This window comes from Typopeltis vanoorti, chromosome 3, assembly GCF_054136105.1.
Source record: "Typopeltis vanoorti isolate ZY-2024b chromosome 3, IOZ_Tvanoo_1.0, whole genome shotgun sequence".
Taxonomy (NCBI): Eukaryota; Metazoa; Arthropoda; class Arachnida; order Uropygi; family Thelyphonidae; genus Typopeltis; species Typopeltis vanoorti.
In genome coordinates, this window is record NC_143551.1 from 131,249,942 (window position 1) to 131,274,550 (window position 24,609).

Here is a 24,609-nt window from a genome sequence, read left to right on the forward strand (position 1 = left end):
TTCATTTTAATGGATGACAATGCCACACCACATTATTCACAAGCAATGGAGAAATTTCTGGAGACCAAGAATATTAATCGAGTTGAGTGGCCAGTACACTCGCCAGATCTCATCCTCATAGAACATTCATCCTCATAGAACATACTTGGAATGCAACAGGGATGTGCATTGCTGCTCAAAATTCCCCTCCAGATAACAAACAAGGCCCTATCCTTGTTCTGAAGGAGGATTGGGCCAGTTTGCCTCAAGAACTCCTGCTGTATCAGTTGGTGTTAAGCATGGTATGACATTGTGAGAGCTGCATTGCAGTTTGGCATGGACATATTCGATACTGAAATATCTCTCTGCATAGTTTTCTGTAAGCATTAGACATTAATTCCTTAACTACATCCTTAGAAACTTTATATCTTTTGCCAAAAAATATTGAAATTTAATTCGTATGAAATTTCTACCAAATTTTTTTTGTGTGTGCAATATCATTTATTGGTATGCTGGCAATAAATTTTTGTTCACATTTGGTTGTAGTCATGAAATTTTTTTCATATTCAGATAAAAATATAGTTCGTTCTTAGTTTTTGGACCCTCTCTCCAAGTGTATAATCAAGTGACAGTGGATTTGGATAACGGAAATGGCTGCTCGGTGATATTGCTGGACTTGCTAAAATATTCAAGAAGATTCTACGTTGAACTCTATTGCATAAGTTGGAGAAAATGGGAAGAATATGAATGTGGTAATTTGGATTAGATGATGGCTTGTGGACAGATGTCAAAAGAGTGGTTTGTAGAGGAATTAAGTCCAGAAGGCAGGTGACAATTGTTGTACCACAGTGCTCAGTATTTGATCCTCTATGGTTTAATTTGTATATCTATGATTAGGAAATGTTTTGACAGCAAATATTCAGTTGTTTGCTGATGGAAAGAGCAAAGCTAAATGAAGGTGTGCAGAGATCCTAGAAAGACTTAAAGAGTAGCAGTATGGACAGAGGTAAATGGCTGCCAGTTTAATGTGGCCAAATGTAAGGTGATGCATGTGGTAAAAGATCAGAAGCTGCAAACTATATTGATGGTACTGAACTGCAGGGAACTTTGGTGTGATTGTGAACAGGGAGTTGAAGTTTACTGGGCATATTGTGAATGTTATCAAAATAGCATATTAGATTATATGGTTGTTGAAGAACACATAAGTAGGGATAGTGAGGTCATTGTTTCCCTATATTAGGTTTTAATAAGGTATATTTGGACTACTGTACACAGATCTGAACTCCCAGATTCTGTGGAGATGAAGAAGTTGTGGAGAGGATCCAGCACGTGGTGACAAAGATTGTAACAGGTCTATGGAATGATCAACTATGAGAATAGATTGGCGGTTTGTAGGCTTCAAAAATTAGCTGATAGGTGACAGTAAAGAAACATGATAGAAACATTTAAGTTATTGAAGGGATTTTATAGGATTGACACTGAAGACTTTTTCAGTATATGATAAGTAGTGAGTATATGCAATGGTTCACCAGTGGATGTTGTGTAAGAATGTAGTTAGTAAAGGTGTTATGACTAGATTTTTTGCTTAGAGGGTGATGAATGGGTGGTTGTGGGTACTTCATTAGTGAATGATTTTAATGAGAGATACGATAGGTATTGTGTGAATAATGGTTCTTCCACAATGAGTTTCTCATTCCATGGAAACACCTGTATAATAATCAGTAACAGGAGATTGAAATTTGTGAGAAACAGAGTATAATATACCCATTTTGATCCTTTTTTATGGTAAAATATACCATAAAAAAAATAATGATTTCATTAAACCATTACCAGGAACCATAATATATGTCAGTATTCCCATAACTGTTATTACTCTCCACAGCTTCTAATCCACTCTACAATATATTACACACCTTTTATCTTCTGTCCTGTCAACTCCAGTTTTTCTGTCCCAACACAGTCACTTGCTCAGCAAACAAGTGTTCTGGACAAGTGAATTTTTTTTTTTTTTTTTTTTCAGGAGCAGTTCCTATCTATCATGAAATGTACTTTTATACATTCACGTACAGTGGGTGATCGGTTAACGAACAGTTCGGACTGCGAACAAATCAGACAACGAACACTTTGGCAAAAGATTTTTATGTTTGGATAACGAACAGCTCACAGAACAAACACAAGAAGAAGCGACGCTGTGTGTAAGATTTGTAGAACTGTATTTTACTGCCATCTATGAACGGTTTCTAGAATGAGACTTTGACAGTTGTATACATAACCTTTTTGTGTGCTCGTTGATTTCTGTTCTCTGAATTTTTGTAAGTGCTTTTCTGAACTTTTTATTTAAAAAAAAAAAAAAACTGATAATATTATGGGGCCTAAAAAGAGAGGGAGTGTCAAGAACTGTGCTCACCATAGAAACCAAGCAAGAGATAATAGCCAAGGTAGAGAGCAGGCAGAAGATGTCTAATGTTGCTAGGCAGTATGGCTTGAACAGGTCTACAGTAGGCACAATCTTAGCTAAGAAAGATATAATCAAGAAGACTCAAGCAGCTAAAGGAGTAACGAAAATCACATCTGAGAAACAAAGATGTGCCATCCATGAAAAAATGGAGAGATTGCTTTTAGTTTGGATAAAAGAAAGGGAAATGAAAAGAGATGTAACTAGTATGACTCTCATTCAAGAAAGGCTAGAGAAATTTTTGAAGAACTGAAGAAACAAACTCCACATTCGTCACATGAGGAGATAGAATTCAAGACTACCACTGGATGGTTCGCAAAGTTTAGAAGGAGATCTGGCATTAAACATGTGGTAATGCACAGTGAATCTGCTAGTGCAGATAAAGAAGAAGCTGAGAAGTTCTGTCTCAAATTTCAAGAATTCATTAAAAGAGAAGGATATTGTCCATAACAAATTTTCAATTGTGATGAAACTGGTTTATTTTGGAAGTGCATGACAAACTGTACCTACATCATGAAAGATGAGAAAAGTATTCCTGGGCATAAACCCATGAAAGACCTATTGATGTTACTTTTGGGAGCTAACGCTAATGGTGATATGAAGCTTAAACCGCTTCTTGTCTATCACTCTGAGAGCCCTAGAGCATTCAACAAAAATTCCATAATTAAAGAAAGATTACCAGTGATTTGGAGATCGAATGAAAGGGCATGGGTCATGCAGGTTCTTTTCAAAGAATGGCTGTTTGGCTGAATCACTGAAAATCGTTTGTGCCCCAAGCATCAAGTATTACCTTCAGACCAATGAATTGCCATTGAAAGCACTGTTGCTATTGGACAGTGCACCAGGACACCCAAAAGACCTTGAAGATAATTTGCTGGAAGACTTTCCCTGGCTGACAGTTCAGTTTCTACCTCCAAATACCACTTCATTGATTCAGCCAATCGATCAGAAGGTTATTGCAGGTTTCAAGAAATTGTACACTCGAGCGCTGTTTCGTCAAGTGTTTTGAAGCATGCCAGTTCTCCTCAACGATGACATTAAAAACATTTTGGAAAGAAAAATTTTATATTCTTGAAGCTATCCGGCTCATTCAAAAGGTGCGGTCAGAAGTCACTCAACGACAGTTGAATTCTGCTTGGCGAAAGCTGTGTCCATCCTGCATTCAGGGGGACGGAGATGATGTCGCTGAAATTATGGATGAAATTGTGACAACTGCTAGAGATCCGGAATTGAAGTGAACGAAGATGACATTGAAGAGCTCGTAATGGAACATGAAAATGATATTAAGACAGAAGAACACCAAGAAACTCAGCGAGATGTGTTGTTTTCTGAAAAAGAGGAAGACGAAAGAGGACCAACGCCGACATCTGCTATTAAAGATCTTTTGAAGAAGTGGAGAGGATGTCAGAAAATGGTCTTAGAATGGCACCCAAACCAGATTGAGGTCAATAGGCTTGGGGATCTCTACAACAACAATGCTATTAATCACTTCCGAAAAATCCTGAAGAAGAGAGAAAAGCAATTGACATTGGACAGATTCTTTAACGCCCCACAAACGGAAAAAAAAAACATGACTGATGAAAATGCAAGACTATGTATCTATATATTATTGTTATTATAAATAAATGTAGTAAGAAATTATATAATTTTTTTTTGGGGGGGGGGTCTCCAGAACGAATTAATCAAATTCCCTTAAAAATCTGTGGTAAATCGATGATTGGTTAATGAGCAATTCAGGTAGCGAACATAGTCTTTGAACGAATTATGTTCGTTAACTGATCATCCTCTGTATTCCACACTTCTCTTCCTACACATTCTCACCATCATTTCATTCCTTATAACTGTTCTCAACTCGGCCTTATTCATCTCAATTTTACTTCTGTACTTCCCTCAACTCTACTTCCCTAAGTGTCACATTTCTCACTACCTACTTATGTCTTACTGCCTCTGAGGTCATTTGTGCAACCATCACTATCATCTTCCACAATTTTTGCTCCCATAATGACTGCCACTTTTAAAGATAACTTCAGAAAGCTATTGTAAACGTCATGAAATTAGCCAGTTTTTGGAATGAAGATTTCTACAAAAAAAAAAAAAAAAAAAAATTAGTGACGTTTGAAGGCCAAAACCCAACTAGAACTGTGAAGAAATGACGACATTTGAGATAAATTGGATCATTTACTTGTTTCAAATTCATGATTTCGTGTAAAGAAAAAAAGGAATATAAATATGAAAATTAAAAAATATCTTCGAAAATAAAAAAATAATAAAATTACAAAAGACAATAAAACATCTAATACAATACAGTATTTATTACACTTGTTATTGCAGATGCAATAAATTTACTTACATTTTATTATTATTACGTGACACCTCCAGGCAGTTCGACTCATAGTGGGATGGCATTCTACTCTACTTCGCTAAATACATCTCGCTCTCTCTGTTACTACTTAATTCTCCTATTGCAACACTACTGCCATCAATGCTATCTACCACCCATCATCAAAAACAACAGTATTTTTTATCTGTAAATTGTGTGTGTCTTTGTGTGTGTGTGTGTGTGTGTGTGTGTGTGTGATGAAAAACCAGAGTTTCGAGGAGAAAGTTAAATCTGGACAATGTAGGTAAAAGATAGATCTGTATTAGTAGGTGGTGTGAAATTTGTGAGAAATAGTAAAATACAAAAAAAAAATAATAATAATGAGTGATATAAACCAAGACCATTAATATATGTAACTATTTCCATAACTATTATTACTCTTGAGAGCTTCTGTTCAGCTATGCAATGTATTACACACCCTCTTATCTTGTACTCTGTCAATGCCAATTTCTCTGAATATAAACAGAATTAAATGGGGGATGGTAAAGTATACAAACAGAAAGATTGTGTAAACAAGTACTTCAGTATAAGCCATTTTGAAAAAAAGCAGAAGACCAGATCACTCACTTATTGATAACTTCTAAAGCCAGAAGCCACATTAGGCCTAATTCCTTGAACCAAATTATGAGTTTGACTAACAAAACATATAAGAGTAATAATATAATTTGCTAGTAATCAATAAAAAAATATTCTTTTAAACTCTATCTACTATAGGCTTACTTATTTAAACTAATAATTAAATGCCATATATCTGAAGTGGATTGTGTTGTAGATTGTATAATGTTGTTGTTGATGAACACTTTTATAACATATATGTTATATACATTATCCACCATTAATTTTCTGGCTAGCAATTTACAATTGATATCAGCAGGCAAATTCTAATATCAGGAATGTCCATCTTGGCTTTGATCACCTCCTGCACCCTTTGAGTGAGTCTTTCCACCAATGTGCGGCAGACATCTGGTGGAATTTGTCTCCATTCCTCCATCAAAGCAGCACTGAGTTTAGTGAAAGAGCGAGGATGTGCTGCTCTAAACCTCAATTGCCACTCCAATTCATCCCACAGATGTTCGATGCGGTTTAGGTCAGGACTCTGTGCAGGCCAGTGCAGTCGTTTGGCTCCCATCTCTTCATACCATTCCATAACAGCTGCAGCTTTGTGGCATGAGGCATTGTCATCTTGATAGTAACATGATCCATTCCATAAAAAGCTCCACAGTGTAGGCAGCATCTGATTATCCAGAATATCAAGGTACTGAATTGCCTTCATGAAGCCATGGACAACAGCCAGTGGTCCCACTCCATTTCTCCTCCACTACCAAACGTTACTGTAGGTACAATATACTGTGATAACAATCGTTCACCAGGCTGCCTCCATGCCCATACCCTGCCATCAGGCTGGAAACAGATGAATCTTGATTCATTTCTCCAGAGTACCATTTTACACTGGTCAATTGTCCAGTTCACATGCTCTTAGCACTAGGCCATATGAGGTACGTTGTTCGTTGTTGTGATATTCAGCTTATTTGCTATTGCTCTTCCGTGGAAACCCAGTAAATGGAGTTCTTTTCATACAGTATTAGTTCTCATGGTGTTACTGGTGCTCTGGAACTCATCACGTATGGTCTGTGCTGATTGTAGCCGGTTTTTGCATGCCACTGTTTTAACACCCTCCTGTCCCTGTTAGTCATTTTTGGTGGCCACCCCGAGCGTTTTCCTTCACTAGTGATACCAGAGCCTATCCATTTGTTGATCACATCACCAACTGTTGATTTTGGATGCTCCAGTTGACCAACAATGGCACATATGGACGAGCCATCAATGTGACAGCCCATGATGACACTTCTCTTGAAGTTACTGAGTTCACGTCTGGTTGCCATACCATCTGTATGCATCTGCTACAATGAAATACTGTTTCCTGCTATCTCTACACTGGTTTTTATGTTATTAACAAACCTGGAATGTTTAATAACTTCAAATAACAGGGGTGTCTGGACAATTATTGGTAGATAGTGTACATACTCAATTGATTCTTAAAATTTTGCTTATATAATTTTTTATTCTAGTTTACAAGTTATGAAATCCAGTCATGGTAATGTATATTGATTACTAAACAGAAGGTAAATGCAGTATGTTAGATATATTGTGTGAGCAGATGAATCACTGAAAAAAGTGATTGTGTTAGGAAAAGTTAAGGACATGATAAAGAGAGGAAGACAGTAGATGAGTTCAATAGATAACATACAGGAACTTATCCTTGTGAAATTACAACTTCTGTTAGAAGGGACAAGTTGAAAGGATTAGGAACAAAGTTGGAAAGAACTAGAAGGCATATAACAGCAAAGATGGATGATAATGCCATCCATTAGATGTTGAAACCTTGATGGGGAAAATAATCATTCCCTGTCATTAGTATCAGATTTATAAATCCCAAATAATGGGACATTCTGGTGATTTCTCTAATTGAATGTCTTGATGTTTATTGTAGACATAGTAATCCACTACCACAGAACAATCTTCTTTCGCACTTGCTACGCTAACAGGGATCGTTAGCGTTGCGATGCCACCTACCGCAATATGACTGAACGAGCACCCTTATTAAGCCGTGCCACGAGGCAGACTGCCTCTATGCTACACCCTGTCAACGGTACTGCTTGTTCTTTATATCTCCTCCATAACATCCTCTTTCAGAAACTCCTGCATAATTTCATGATTCATCCATTTCACCCTTACTATATTTCTCCTCCTGATATCATTAATACCTGACATTGCCACAAGCAACTGATATTAGACCAATCAGCCATTGCTAATTTTTCTCATCTTTAATTGATGAAGCCACTCACATCACCATTTTGTTTTCTAATTTATCATGGTTCCCCACTCTGATTCCACTATCACTTTTATTCTGTGAAGCTTGTACCTGCCTAGGCCACTCCTCTTATCAAAATCAAATGAATGCTCTCCCTAGTTAGTGGCATTTTTTATCACTGTATGAGATTATTTTAAATCCAATGCTAATGTCCTATGTGTTGCCTCAACTATTTTTTGCATAAAGCAGCTGTGCCTAACTAACCTGGGAAATTCACTCTCCTTTCTCTCTCTCTCTCTCTCACACACACACACACATTGTTTCCTGTTTACAGTCAGTTTTTCCGTAGTTACTTACCCATGTGGAAATATCTCAGAATCATTTTCTGCTACATTTCCTGGCCTGTATCAACACACCACTAAATATCTAAAATTCATTTTTACCTCAACCTCACACCAAGTAGCCTCAAAGCCATTATCACTTCCTTCAATTCACTTGAAGATATAAGGAAATAAGTGAATAATATTGATTTGAAGGCCATATATTTCAGTTTGAAAATTGCAGTCTATTATCAGTTTTAACATGGGTTATTTACAAGATAGAACACAAACAATGGATTGATTTGAAACAGTGAGAGTCATGTGATGTTATACATAAAACAATGCACAAATATAGCCAAGGAAACACTATATTATTAATTAGTTAATTGCATAATTAATTTAACTTTAATGATGTGTGATTAGAATGAGACTCTCCCATATCGTAGATGGTGAGAGGCAGTCATTCTGATTCAAGTTCAGATGGTGAAGTAAGCTTTAGCGCTTTAAATGTTTTCTTTAAACTTTAAATGTGCATTCAATTTTATAGCAACAAAGATGGAGTAAGCATGTTTCAGATTATTCGATATTGTGGTCTGTATCTATTCCATCTTGTGCATTGCCAGATTTGACAGTTGATGTATGACTAGTATTCTTGTATTCTCTTTTCCACTGAGTATCCAGTTTGTCCAAAGTAAGAAAGTGACAGTCACAAGGAACTTGTAAATTCCAGTAAGGAACATTATTTTTAGAAGATGGAAACCATGATGATAGTTTGTTGGCTGGAATAGATATAGCCATTAGATCATATTTCTTAAGAATTCTAGAAATTGGTTCTGAGATGCCAGAAATGTATGGGATAGGGACTCCACATATGGATTCCTTGTTAGTTGAGCTAGGATTATAGGAATCAAAAAGGCATGTGTGGTCCACTCTGAGAACTTGAGTTTCATATATTGTTTGACGTTTAAAAGTTCTTGTTGTGGTGTAGTACATATTGTGTGAGCATGTCAGAATAAAGTTTTGATAATTCCAGTCTTCTGTGAGGGATGGTGAGCAGATTGCTGTTGAATGTAGCATCTAGTGAAAGTAGATGAACAGTGAAGTAATATCAAGGCTGATGTCAGAATCTTTCATCGTCAAAGTTTTTATTGATGTTTTAAAAAGTGTAGAGAATTTTTAATAAGAGGCCATAGTCAGTTATAATTTGAATTGTTTATAATATTTTAGTTTAGTGCCTGTGTGCTTGTCACAGTTATAATTTGTATTCTGAAGATGCTTGATAGAAATCCAGAAAAATATTAGTAAGTTCAATAAATTAATTTATTTTTTCCTGTCGTTTATATCGTGAAGTGCTATGATGGATAGCCAACAACACCAACCCTTTCTCTACATATGACTACAACTTTGGTTCTGAAAACTCAGGAAAGTCTGTTAATATAAATTAAAGATGCCAAGAAATTATATTCTTGGTTTAATCCTTTATCCAAGTCTAAGCAAAGAAAGTTTGTGTTTGAAATATTTTCAGGACTGGGCAACTCATATATTGCAGCCAATGACTTCACGTCACTTGCCTTAGTATCTCATAATGCAAAGCACATATCCTTACAGACATGTATAATGCAATGCATTATGGGAAGAGTCGCTACCCAGACCAGTTTTGACCTTTATTGAGGTCTCATCAGTGGGAGCCAGACCCAGAGGTGATATGACCAAAGTCTATTAATGTTTGTCTTGAAGAATATATAAAAATAAAAAAATAAATAAAAAGTTTGCTGCTATCATTAATTCCTGTCAGTACAGACTATTCTCTGATCATTCTTTCATGTAGTATTAAATGGAAGAAACCCTAATCCTACATAAAGCCCATTACAAGCTTAAGCGAAATCTTTTGGAATTAGTACTATCAGAGATGCACTTTCTGAACTTCAACAAGTGATGCTGCATTAATTTACTACAAGTCTAGGAGTTGATCATTTTAAGACTATCTTCAACCTAATTCTTATAAAACTTGTTATTAACTGAAGCCCTAAGCAATGGATTATTTTGTCATGTTTCAGTTTTGAATTGCTTCCACAATTCCTTGATTATTAGTACTTTGTTCGCTGTGGCAAGTATTTTGTGCTCCAAGACTTTTCTGAATTCCATTATAACATTAGTATCTTATGTAATCTCATGTATTTTGTTCATATCATGTCAAATAAAACTACTAAATATTTAGATGAATGGTCAAGTAAGAATACACTCAAAAGTACATATCAGTACTTAAGGGAGAAATGGCTATTAGAAACATGAAATGTAGAATGGCAGCTGAATTAAATATTAAAATGATGAATTCTGATGGTATCCAGGCGTTGCCACGTATATCTATACTGCATTATCCAGAAATCATAGTTCCTGAGTTTGAATCCTGTGTTGTTGGAGAATCTCTCATCACACCAGTTTCTAAAATTATGGAAATACCACTGAAAGTGATAATTTCTGTAGGTGGAATTTCCTTATTATGTCAAGAAAACTCTATACAATCATATTCCTGAAACAGCTAAGAAAATAGATGGAACCATTAGCAGAGAACAAGCTGGATTTAATCTAAATAGTAACTTCTAAGGCCAGATTTATTTCCTAGTCAAATAGGTAAGAGAAATCATGAGAAAGAAATCAAGGATCTGTATTTAAGCTGCAGCTGTTTTGAAAATGCATATAATAAGGTATTTAGGGGAAAACTGTTCAAAATACTAAATGTGTATAGTGTTTGTATGTGGTGCAAATAGAACCAATACAAAGTTTTTAATTTTTCAGGAATTGACAATGTATACTAGAATATTTATTATAAAAAAAAAACTTTAATTAATACTTTTCTATATTTCAGCAATTTTACATTGCCATCTTCAAGGATTACAAAAAATCAGTGATATGTACATGCTTCCATATATCTTCAACAATTTCTTAACTTTGCTGATGATGATGTACTTATACAAAACCAACAAATGTGCAAAAACTTCTCAGTCTACTAGAGGTACAGGCTAAACTTATTGGTCTGCAGATCAACATCCAAAAGTCCAAAGTATTCTCAATAGGTTATGAGAACTTTATACTTCATATCAATAATAAGCCCTTAGAAAGAGTGAAGGACTTTCAATATCTTTGGATCGTATATCAGCAATATAGAAAATGATGTTAGAAACATGAACAGCTGGCTGTAGTCTTCCATAACAAACTCTGTTCCATCGGGAAATCATCATTAAACACAAATTACCATGCAACCAGTAGATCCATCTTCTTGTGTGGTTCTCAAACCTGGACAAGAAGCACCAAAAAAACTGCAGATCTAATTAACTCCTTTGGAACTACATGTCTCAGACTGATCCTTGGATGCACTTGGATGGACAGTGTCACTAACTCTGTTGTGCTAAATCTGGCTAATCAGGAACATTTGTCAATATAGTCAAAAAAAACTACAACTCTGATGGTTTTCTTGGACATCAACTCAGACATCCTGAAGTCTCACCCTTTTTGGAATCCCTCATCCTGTACAAACCAGAAGATGGCAATCATTAGAGGAAGACCATGCAAACAATTTTGGCAATACATATGTGAATCCATCAATAGGCTGAACTGTAATATTCCATCTGACATCAACCAATTAGCTCAAGATAGAGAGCATTGGAAGACCATAATTTGCAATTTTTAATTTTTAATGTAAATCCCTTTTCACATTGTATCATATTGTGAATAAACTATGATGATAATGATAAGTGCGTGCAGGCACTAACCTGAGCAAATGAAGCTGAAAATCCTAAGGAAATATGATCTTACACCCAGTTACAGATCACATAAAAAAAAAATTGGTCTCTTATCCACTTCACCAAAGACCAGAACATCCCCTAGACCAGGACTGTACAGGGCCCCTTGCAATCATAAATATTCCTACTATGGCCAAACAAACAGGACAGCCAACATTGGGATATCCGAACATAATGACTACATTCAGTTCCACCAATACAGCCACTTGGGACTTGCTGATAATGCTTTGGATACCTACCACAGGATATACTAGAAGAAGTCCACTCTCTTACACTGCAGCACATATACATATAAGTATGAAAGACTATTCATCACATCTGCCTCAGCTTTAAAAACTTTCCAAACCTCGGCAAGTTTGGGTGCATGAGCCTGCCCGAAATTTGGAAAACATACATTTAAGAATGTCAGCCCATCAGGCAAGAAAGACAACCCAATTTATCCAGCTAGGGAGGGGGTACTGTTTAGGATTCTAGGCCCAATTTCTGTTGCTTTTATTTAGCCTCATTTGTCGAGTGTTAGTGCCCGAGTGCACATCTTTTTTGTGATCCCTGAAGATGGCAATGTAACATGGCCGAAATATAGGAAAGTAATAATTAAAGTTTTTTATAATTAATATTTTAGTATATGTTGCTATATTTAATGCACAACAATGAGTAAGTCAATGAATTCAAATTGTTACGGACAAAAGATCTGAAGTCCTAATTTGGCACCCTCTAATGTAAAAAAAAAAAAAAAAAAAAAAGAAATATTACAGCTATGTAGGAGTTAATTTTAAAATAAGTCATCCAAATTTTTGAAAAATGAAAGCAACCATATTTGTTCAGGTTAGGAAAATGCTTCATTGCAATGGCTGACTAAAAATAATCTTTCTGACCTGTAATGACTTCTGTGTAGCACATTGCTTTTCTGTCATCTAATCCTCTGTGAAGAGGTGTCCAGAGTATGGTCTGGTAGTCCAGACTTGCCATAATAATGGTTGCGAATGTATTTTTTTAAGTAGTCCATGGCTGATGTTAACAGATCTTCCTGTCTGTCCATGTGGGCCAAATTACAGTCACATGAAACTTCATACACTCTAGGATATGGTAGCGGATGTAGTTTATCCTTAGGAAAGAATATCAGAGTTGCTAATTTAACATGTGGTGCGAAGGTTATATTTCATTTGCACTTTGGGTATCTTTTCAGATGTACCTCAGACATATGGAATAAAAATAGTGTTGTTTTGTTCTTGTGTGTTTGAGGAGGGAGAAGTAAGAGGGCCATGTAGTATTTTATCTATTTTTTAAGAACTGTAGCCATTAGCCAGGAAAGTATGGTGAAAATATTTAAGTTCAGTGGAAAGAGCTGCATCAGTAGAACAAATAGCCCTAGCTCTGCATGTAGGTGTTTTTAGAATACCATATTTTGGGCTGGATGGTGATGATGTGATTGTTTATATAGATATTTTTCTGAGTGTGTTGGATTTCTATAAATGAAAAAGATAGTGAACCATCTGAAAGCTTGGATGACTATGTGTCAAGTAAAGGCAAACAGGTATTGGATTCTTTTTCTACTAAAGGGAAAAGAGTTGGGGGGGGGGGACCGATAACAGTACCATTAGTCTGTTTTTAAAATTTTCCTTGCCATGTATGGAGATTTTGAATAATTTGAAGATAGTGGAGAAATCAGACGTTTTTAAAACAAGAATATCTATTAATGGTACATTAGTTAATAAAGACATGATGAAACTAACTATTATGTCTGAATTTTTTTATGATTTTTAATCTGTTTAATCAATTTTAAATCTGAATGTGATTTTTAACTAGTGATGTGAAACAGATGGAAATTTTTTATAAAAGGTGTTGCCAGTAAGGGGGAGGAGGAGGAGGTTGCAAGTGACTTAGCTAACTGTTGTGCATATTTATCAGTAGGACTTTCTATGCAATCAACTAGAGGGCATAAGGAATACTAGATTTGTGGAGTTTTGCTACCCCATAAATAAATTTGAGTTGTTTCACTTATTCATTTGATGTTGAAATTATTATCACTTATTCATTGTTGCATGTTAGCTGTAACATGCAACATGTGGTGTGATATGTAGTGTGTTCTGTATGCAATATGTAGTGTGCTCTGAAGATACTGGTTTGAATTTAGTGAAATACAAGCCAGTTAATAAACATTTTTAGAATTTAGTTCATTTGATGTTGTAATTCTGTTAAAATAGATTATGAATAATGTTCAAACACCTAAGCTTGTCTGTTAGATCCGATCCAGATATTTAATAATAAGGTGATACATCTTTTTCACTGCTTGTATGTGGGAAATATATGACTTCTGCATTACTTCAACTTTAGCATCAGTAAATGTCGAAACCAGTCTGGATAGTGGCCCTTCCCATTGTGCATAGCATTATACCCACCTGAAAGAATTTGTACTTTGGTCTATCTCTTAGCCTTATCTTTTTTTCTGTTTAGGGAGGAGGATGTCATCCTTAGGATATACATATTCCAATATGGGAGACTTACATTAGTGATCTTTAATTGTAGCTTCCTTTATAGATTATTGAAAAAAAGGATCAGCTTTCTAAGTCCTTGTTTTTTTTTGTGTATCCCACACTTACATACCTGGACAATTATTAATAGCATTAAAATTTTCTTGCTCATCCTATTCTTGGGAGCCATCTTCATATTCTGGAATTTGAGATTTATTTGTGGTATCTATCGATCTATGTTGATGGAACTGTGCTGCAGGAAGTGGGTGAGATTTTGAAATCTGTTAGCTATTAGTTGACAGTGCACTGATACTGCTGCTATGATAAGAAGTACACTGCCATGTAGGGATAAGGAGGTGGTTGTGCTGCTGTAAAAAAAAACATTTGTCAGACCATACTTGGATTATGATGTGCAGATTTAGTCACCTAGTTCTCATTGTGATGTGGAAACATTGGAGAAGGTCTAGAGATGAGTGACTAAGACAATATTAGGACTCTGGAATGTTGGCCATTGAGAGAGGTTAAAGTAATGTAAATTATATTTTAATGAATATGAGGAAGAAAATGATATGATGGGGGATCACTAGTGAGGAAGAGATCCAGGGTGTTTGGATAGTGGTTGGAGTTGTCTGGTATTCTGGTGGGCAGTCAATTTGTGTGAGATAGTTTGTCTGCCTGATTGATCTGTACAGTTGGAAGAGTAGTCTCTGAGGAAGATGACTTTGCTGTTCAGAGAGTTGGATTGAAGGAAATCAACATTTAATGAAAGATGATTGTAGAGTTCAGAGTGGTTGTCGGCATTAGGAGAACAGTAGAGATAGGAAATGAATTTGGTAGAATGAGGTAGAGTGAACTTTAGCTAAAGGGGATCAAAATTGGGTCACTACATGTTGTTGAATACTCTTCGGAATGGAATTCTGTGTGTTTATGTACTTAACAATCTATTATAATACTCAAGGACACTTTCTTTCCTCTCTTAAATACATTGATATACTGTATCTGTAGACAGTATCTGGTATTGAGACCACATGTTTTATGATAAATAATGAATTTAATAAAATATAAGGCAAGGGATCTTTTCATATTGGTGGATAGGAATTTGAAATTCAAAAGTCACATAGCAAAAGTCGCAAATATGACTCAGTGGATAATTGCAATGTTGAAGTGAACCTTAACATCTAAGGATGAGGAAGTCATTTTGCCTTTTTTGTAAGGCTTTGTTAAGACCACACTTGTATTATTGTATGCAGATTCGGTCTCCCAGATGTCAAGGGGATAAAGAAGCTGTGGAAAGGCTGCAAAGAAGAATTACAAAGATTATATCCAAATTATGGGATTTAGATTATGATGACAAATTGTATGTGGATTACAGACTGGTTAAAAGGAGAAAGAGGGGTGATATGTCTATAAACTTTTGAATAGGTGTTATAGGATATTGTCTGATGAAATTTTTTATTATATGGAAAGTGGGGAGAGGACATTGGAGCATCCATGGAAGTTAAGTTTGTTCCCAGTAAAGAAATGGGTAAGAGCTAGGTTATTCTCTCACAGAGCTGTGAGTGAGTGGATTTGTTTGTGAATGAATTCAAGGGAAGTTATCACAGCTGGTTTCGGTGATTTATAGCCTCCCTCAATAAGTCCTTGACTCCCTGGAGGTCTCAGATGATGATAATAATCATCCTACAAGTTTCATAAATCATTAGACTCAGCTATAAGAGACTAGAAACAATTACACATACTAGATATTATTAGTACTTCGTACAGTATATATAAATAAATAACCAGAAAAAAAACATTCAGTGTATTTGCAAAACTTGTAGGGTTATATTTTATAAAAACTTGTTATTTATCATAAAACATCGTCTCAATATCAGAAGCTGTCTACAGAAATTGCTAAAACCACAGAAACTTATGTATTTAAATTGATATATTTTCCAAATATTCAGACTTCTCTCTCCTTCTTTTAAATGATTAGTGCAATTAGTAATTTCTTGAATGTATCATAGTCATCCACATTTCTTAGGAGTAGAGAATTATAAGAGAAATGTTTGTTTTCTCTTGCAAATTTGATCGAATTAATTATAATTGACTGTCTACCTTTCTAAAGTCTCCAACTCATTCAGTCCATGCATACTCATTCAAAGTATGCATGGACTGAATCTGCTTCCTTACTAGAAAATAATGAACTAATTAATAAAAGTACAATAATTTTAATGTATTCAGTTTTATCATATAAATTTCTAACTGTAGACATTTTCTTAAATATTGGTCAAGTCTTCTTTTTAGTCAGTATTGCCTTTTTCATTTTGTAGTTAATTCTCAAGTCTCCTTTTCAGTTTACCTCAATTGCCAATTTAAAAAAATAAAAATAAAATCTACACCCCCCCCCCAATCCTGTCAACTGTGTTTTTTTATGTTGCTTACCATCCCATATAGGAAGTCATACTTTTCACAATAGTGATCAAAGTGGTAGGAACACAAGTCTGTATCCTGATCATTGTATTGGGATGCCTTCTTCCATCTTTTGAATCATTGTGCATTGAGGTGTACAGTAGACTCAAGATAATTAATATTGACAATTTAATAAGAAAATAGTAACTATATAGATAAATAATAACAAGCTTTCTCATTGTTTGGAAAATATTTAGATATTCAAAATGTACTGCTAATAAACACTGTAACATATAATAAAATGAAATAATTTAATGCTTAATGCATTTTGATTGCAGTTCACTATTTTAGACCCATGGTCTAAATAAATAATCTTAAAATATCTTGTAATTACATCTGTAGTTAGTCCTACTGCACAAGCCAAAATAGACGAAACTACACGATTAGTTATATAGATATTCATACATGCTGAACTACTGTTTATGAGGGAAGTCAATTCTCAGGTGTGAGCACAAATTTGCATATGTAGAGACAATTGCCTAAGTTTCATTGTAACTTTTGAACAGGTTATTTTGTTCCTTTCAGTTCAAAGAATAGTTCTGAGATATTCGTGACAGCATTTTCTTCTTGCCTTCTACTTATCAATAATCATGAAGATACTTTATCTCATTAAGAGACTAATATTCCAATTGACTGCTTTTCATTAGGAGTGTGAGATAAATATCTAAGTGAAGATTTCTAAGAAATATAGCATTTATTTCAAGAACTTTTGCTTGTCATAACTTCTTGACAGCACTTCCTGTTCTTCCTTCCTTGTTTTATCTTTCTCACTGCTTTTCTCTTGTTCTTTGCTTTTATATTCTTTTTATTACTGTGGACTGCTACTGTAGAGGGCTCTGTGAAGTTAGTTCTATGACAAAATGCCATTTAATATCAAGGGTTGTAACAAGTCAGTATTATTGGGGTATGTGATTCATTCCTATGGCTGGGTTCTAATGCAAGCCAATACAGAAGTGCCATCCTATGATGGAAGGAATTTAACTGAGTATAATTTGAACCATTACGATCAACTGTGGTTGTTTTTATACCTGCTGTTTGAGTCAGTATAGAAACAACCACAGATTCATTTAAGTTTGCTTCCATTTATTTCTTAATTGAAGTTTTCACTTATGCTGAAAATGTTAGGTAGTTGATTTTGGTAAGATATATTTAGATTTTTTTTAATATTTTTGAGCATTTTTATTCATAGTTATCACTAACTGTAAATTATTAATAACCAATTAAGTTAATAATTATTAAGTTATAGTTAATTTATTGAGTTAATAATTTATTAGGTTAGTAATTATCAATAACTATATTTAAGTTAAATAATTATTATAATCATTCAAGTTCCTGTTGATATCAGTTCTTTGAGTAGGAATATTCCATGAAAGGAGTTACTTTTCTCACACACACACACACACACACACACACACACACACACACACACACACACACACACAGTGTATATAATAGCTACTACCCACAGAAGGTTATTTGGCAAACATATAGTGCATTTTGTATTGTGGGTGGTCTATGACTTTTTTTTTTAATTTTATATATATATATATATATATATGTAGTTGTTTTTTTAATTTATAAAGACAATCATGAATCCATGCCTGAGGTGAGATTCGAATTCACAGCCTCTTGATTGGATACACTAACCTCTTGACTGATCCCTAGATATGTGGGTGGTCTGAAAAGTTCTCAATCTAACAATGAAAAAACGAATTTATAATTTCTAAATTATTTTTGTTTTCAACATAATCTCCCTTAAGACTAATACATTTATTCTAGTGATGCCAGCAAAGGTTGGTCGATTGGTAGAGCCTCTGCTACTAATGGTTCAGTTAAGTAAGTTTGAGCGCGGTAGTAGTTGGAAGGGGACCAATCGTTCGATGCTGTTGACACACTCTCCCTTGATGAGTCTTTGGACTCCCTGGAGGTGTCAAATAATAATAATGATCCAGATCCATTATCCCATCCCCGTAGTGGTTCTCAGTAAGATCTGCAAAATACCCTTCTACAGCTGCAATCACCTCTTGATTAGAAGAAAAACGCTGACCAGCGAGGAAGAGTTTTAGTTTTGGGAAGAGAGAAAAGTCAGAAGGAGCCAAATCTGGGGAATAGGGTGGATGTTCCAACAATTCATAATGCAGATCCCTTAATTTTCCCATTGCCAAAACACCTTTGTGGGCATGCATTGTTCTGATGAAAGATAATTTTTTCCTTCTGCAAACCGGGTCTTTTCTCACGAATTTTTTTGTCTAGTCTGGTTAAAAGATCAGAATAATATTCCCTGGTTATTGGTGTACCCTTTTCTAGATAATTAATAAACAAAATGCCTTTAGCATCCCAAAATACTGATACCATGACCTTGTCTTCTTTGGTGCTGAACAACTGGCTTCTGTCCACTGTTTTGACTGCTGTTTGGATTCTGGTGTGTACTGGTGAATCCAGGTCTCATCCATAGTAATAAATCGACGCACAAAATCAGTTTTATTCTTGTTAAAATGCTTCACGCACTGTCAGAGATTTTCATGCAAGTGTGTTTTTGATCTGTACAGCACACCCATCTTGTGCATAGCTTTTTCATTTGCAATTCTTAATGCAAAATGTATCCTGCATGTTCTTTTGAAATGCCTATAGTGTCAGCAATTTCATGCACTTTGACTCGCCAGTCATCCAATACCATATTGTGCACTGATGAATGATTTTTGGTATTGTTACACTTTTTGGACATCCTTCACGTGGATCATCTTCAAGGGTTGTACGGCCACGTTTAAACTCAGGCCCATTTCTTAATTGTCGAAAACGAAGAAAAAGAGTGCCCATAAATTTTTATGAACTTCGAATGAATTTCTTTTGGCATTAAATCTTCTTTTACAAAGAATTTTATAACCGCATGATACTCAATTTTATCCATTTCAAGGGATACAGACAGCACTTTGGCTTCTGACAGCTGTATAATGCAATTTCACATTGATGCTTTATGACAGATGTACCAATTGGGGGGGGGGGGGAATCTTACCAATAGTACCATTTATGGTTGAGTTATGATGTGGCCTTTAAAGCATCTTCTGCTTACCATATATTATATATGTTTTTGCAATCTCTTTCTGTCATTTGCCAAAAATAAAGTGTTAGATGATTGTGAAGTTTTCTGTCCCTCACCTGGCTTGCAGAACAGAATCATTATACTGTTATTTGAATATAGGGAATTTCAGATCCCTGCAGTATGTTTGGCTTGACTTTCAAGTTTATCACTCACACTAAATCTAAAAAAAGAACAGGAAATAGAAGCCAGTTTATTTTAGTATTAATCAGTGCAGGATTTTTGCTCTTAATAAAATTGACATTTTCAATTATTAACATAGGCAAAAAAACTGTGCACTTTGGAGTGTGGTGAGTTTATCATATCAGTGAAGGTGCATTACATGAGGTTGACCATTAGTTGATTCACATTTTATGACCCTGAAGGTTAGTGGCCACATTCAAGTTATGTGATGGCTACTACGCAGTGCATTGCTAATGTTATAAGGAAGACTCTGAGAACTAGAGATAATGAGTGGTTGTACTACTGTCCACTACCTTAATCTAATCACACTTAGGCTGCTGTATACAGATTTATTTACCTGGTTTCTGTTATCACAAGGTAGCTAGAGAGAGGGAGAGCTGTGACTAACAGTGTCATATAAGAGGTTGATAAAATGTAAATATGTAAATTACAGAGTTCAGTGGAAAGAGTAAAAATAAAATGATATGAGGCTGCTGTATACAGATTTATTTACCTGGTTTCTGTTATCACAAGGTAGCTAGAGAGAGGGAGAGCTGTGACTAATAGTGTCATATAAGAGGTTGATAAAATGTAAATATGTAAATTACAGAGTTCAGTGGAAAGAGTAAAAATAAAATTATATGAGCATGTGGATTTTAGAGTATTAATATGAAAAGTTTTATACAAAATAGTGGGAGAATGAAAAGATCATTCTTGAAGTTTTGTGAAGATCTGGCAAAGAAGAGAGGAAAAAGTATAATTTTTTACATGGTTACTGGCTAAGTGGATTGCACTCTTTCTCTCTCTCTCTCACTCTCTACATATATATATATATATATATATTGTACAAAGTACATTGTACAATACACTTATTATATTTAGTACATACACATACAAAGTGTGTGTGTGTGTGTGTGTGTGTGTGTGTGTGTGTGTGTGTGTGTGTGTGTGTGTGTGTGTGTGTGTGTGTGTGTGTGTGTTCACAAAGTCTTGTACAGTAAGAGAATAACTTCCTTATTTCTACATGTGATTGCCTTTTTTTTTAACACTGTAGTTATCTAATGTGATGAAATAACCATTTTTGTTATGGTTGTAAACTATTTTTTTAATCATTCATTTTCAATTATATAATACTCTTTTTTTGATCTGTTTTGTCCAAAATGCATAGTCTTGCACTGAGCAACACTAAACAAATAATTGTTCAAATTGCTCATAGAATCAGTTTGTTTAAATCTGCTTGCAAGAATTCTGTATCAGTTATGTCCCTTATTGCCTGTTTCTACATATCTCTCACTTTCTGTCTCCCAAAATTTTCATCACGAGCATCTAAATGGATGTTCCCCTCCAGGCCATTTTTCATGTCATTGATATACGACTTAAACATCATTCCAAGCACAGAAGCCTGTGGTACCTGGTCATCTTTGTTTTCTTGGATTTCACCCCTTTTTATATCATATGATATAGAGATGGGTGAATTTTTCTTTTAATGAGATTAGAATTCAAGTGTTATGTAAATTTGCATCTTATTGGTTAAGGTACCTTATTGGTTGATTAATCTCATTTATTGATTTTTTTTCATTGCTTACATAAAAACATCCATTTGTCGGTCATGTATGAAAAGTGATATTTTATAGGAAAAATTATAACTAATATTTATAGTTTTCCTATAAAATGTCACTTTTTTATAGAAAGAAAAAAAATTGTTTATCTATTCATATCGTGTTAACCAAAGATAACACTGCAATTCATTCGATGCTGTTGGCACACTTTCCCTCGATGAGTCTTTGGACTCTCTGGAGGTGTCACATAATAATAATAATTATTATTATTTTATTGTGCACTGTCTGTTTAGCATATGTATTACTGTATGCTTCAGAGTGCTGAATTTTAATGCTAGGTGAAATCTGAGATCTCCACACATTGGTTTACAGAGATTCGAAGTTCCTGTTTCTCTCATAATGTCATTCAAACCACACAAAGAAACGAGGTAGTTGTCCCACTTTATCTTGATTCAGCCATGCTTAAACTGTTTGTTACTTAAAAAAAAAAAAGGTAAGGTGCAGTTAAATCTATTTATATGCATTTAAGATTTAATTGTCTGTTTTATATAATGATAAAATTCTCTAGCCCAGAGATCAGTTACTAAGATAAAAAGTACTGTAGAATGTTGGTTATGAGGCAAAGTGAACATAGTGTAAATTCAGAGTGTGCTGTATTAGACATCACACACTGGTATTATGGAGATATTTAAGTTAGTGAGCAGATTCTTCTCAATTGATATGTAAGGAATTATTAATACTGTGGTAGGAGAGGTGCAACTCTCAAAAATAAGAGTTTATCCCATAAGTTTTATACATTTGTGGTGAATCACTGAGTGAAGAGTAGATTTTTTAATATAGAGAGTTGTTATTCACTTGAATCCATCAAAATTATTGTGAATATGAATGGTGTGAGTGTTTGATTGGACTTTCACAATGAGTCTCAGTCTGAGTAACATATGAATGTATGTTAATAATGATAAATTAGCATGCAATCCTTTATAACAAAAAAGGTATAATAATAATAATGACAGTTCTTCAATGATGCATCTGAATGATCACATACATTATTTATTTGTTTAGACCTGTTGTTTCAAATTTTCTTAGTGAACTTTGGAACATTTCTTAGACTTTATAACAAAGCTAAGCTAGCCAATCCTTTAGGTTTATCATGTTTCTTTTAGAAATGCAACTTTTTCCTTCCTACTTCCATAACAGACAAAGTTATCCATCAGTGGAGTACATAAAATTAAGAGAAATAATGAACTTGCCTTATGGTATTAGCTATTTGACTTTAATACTTTACTGATTGTGACCCTCTATTAATTTTATAGGGTCACAATTAATACAGCTTAATCCAATTGCAAAATTTACAAAAAAAGGGAGCTAGTCTTAAAAATAATCTCTCAACAATAATGAAATATTTTCGATTTCTTTTATATTTGTAAAAAATTGGCATAGAGAATTATGAATTGCTGAGTAGCTATTCTCATGAAAAGTTTTGATCACCATTCTTGCTATTTTATCCATGCTGATAAATTTTATTCAGTCAAGCTTCAGAATATTTGAGAGTATTAAAGAATTAGTCATATTTGCATATTTGTTTATATTTCTTGGAAGTTATTATTTCTAAAACGTAGAATTTTAATAGCTTTGTGGTAAAGTTCTGGGAATCAGAGACAGCAAGAGTGGAGGTATTACCTTTTGCTAATCTTGAATTTTTTGTATGTATGAAATCTGGAAAATAACTTTTCATATGTATTAATTAATAGTTCTCTACTGGTCAGCTTCTTTTGTGATAATTATTTGTGAATTTTTATTTGTAACTTACTATTTAACTTTTATAACAGTCATCTGTGCCCAAGGATTGATAGCAAAGGATAAAAGTGGTACTAGTGATCCTTACGTTACAGTTCAAGTGGGAAAAACAAAAAAGCGCACACGCACAATGCCCCAAGATCTAAATCCTGTCTGGAATGAAAAATTCTATTTGTAAGTACTTTTGTATCTTGTAAATGTTTGTTTGTAAGAGACATACCCGGTAGTTAATTTTTGGAAATTGGCTATACTAGTTAAAGATTTTTCTTTAAAGATTATATGAGGAACATCCTGAAAGTAAAGTCTATTCAAAATTTACTGCCAAATAAGATATGGGAGAGGGATTGTTCATGCGTGGTAGCATAGAATGACTCATTAGCTAGCTTTTAACCATTTTACCTTCATTTCATTATCGTTTGTTGTCTTTTATGAATAATTTATAATGAATGCTAAAAAATTGATAAAAAATCCCACCAGTTCAGAAGTTTGTGGTGTGATACTGTTTTTGTTGGCAGAAAACAATAGTACTGCAGGAATTCATCGATGACTGTGTAGGATTTACAAGCCTACCTTAATGAGTGACAGTAAAGGCAATGGTGTCATTTGTTTAAAGAAGGGTGCAACAGTGTTCGTGAAGAGTGCAGTTGCTGGCCAACTGCAGAGATAGACGATTTGGTGGAAACAGTGAACATGAAAATTCATGAGAATCGCCCTTTCACAATTACGGAACTTTATTTTGAATTCCCAGAAGTTTCAATTGCAGTCATTGGTGAAATTGTGACTGAAAAACTGTGGTATAAAAAATTGTGTGCCAAATGGGTCCCACAAATGCTAACCAATGTGCATTAACTGAAAAGAGTGAAATCAGCTCAAAAAATGTTTGGACCATTACGAAAATGAAGGAGATTAAGTTCTTTCTTATATGGATTTCATATACAAGCATCGAGTCAAAAAAACAATTAATGCAATGGCAGCATTCATTATCTCTGAGAGCAAAAAAAAAATAAACAAAAAACTATTCCGTTGGTCAAAAAGAAATGATGGCCACTGTCTTCAGAGACCAGAAAGGAATCTTGCTTGTTGATTTTCTTCAGGTAGAAACCACAATTAATTTTCATGTTCACTGTTTCCACCAGATTGGCTGACCACTAAGCTCTTCATCATGAACATTGTGTCCTTATTTAAACAAACAACACCATTGCCTAACCCTACTGTCACTCATTACATTAGGCTCATAAATCTTACATAGTTGTCCATGAATTTATGCAGCACTATTGTTTTCTGCCAACAAATCCGTATCACACCACGAACATTGCAGTTGGCAGG

At 34.6% G+C, this 24,609-nt stretch overlaps 1 protein-coding gene across 1 annotated transcript in view; it reads left to right on the forward strand.

Moving 5' to 3' along the window:
• The window catches only part of unc-13 (protein unc13 homolog), a 1,156,644-nt gene that overhangs the window by 667,884 nt on the left and 464,151 nt on the right, over positions 1-24,609 (forward strand). Inside the window, exon 16 of the mRNA XM_090416011.1 lies at positions 23,316-23,457. Coding sequence (XP_090272137.1) covers positions 23,316-23,457 — 142 coding nt within the window. The remainder of the gene's footprint in view (positions 1-23,315; positions 23,458-24,609) is intronic.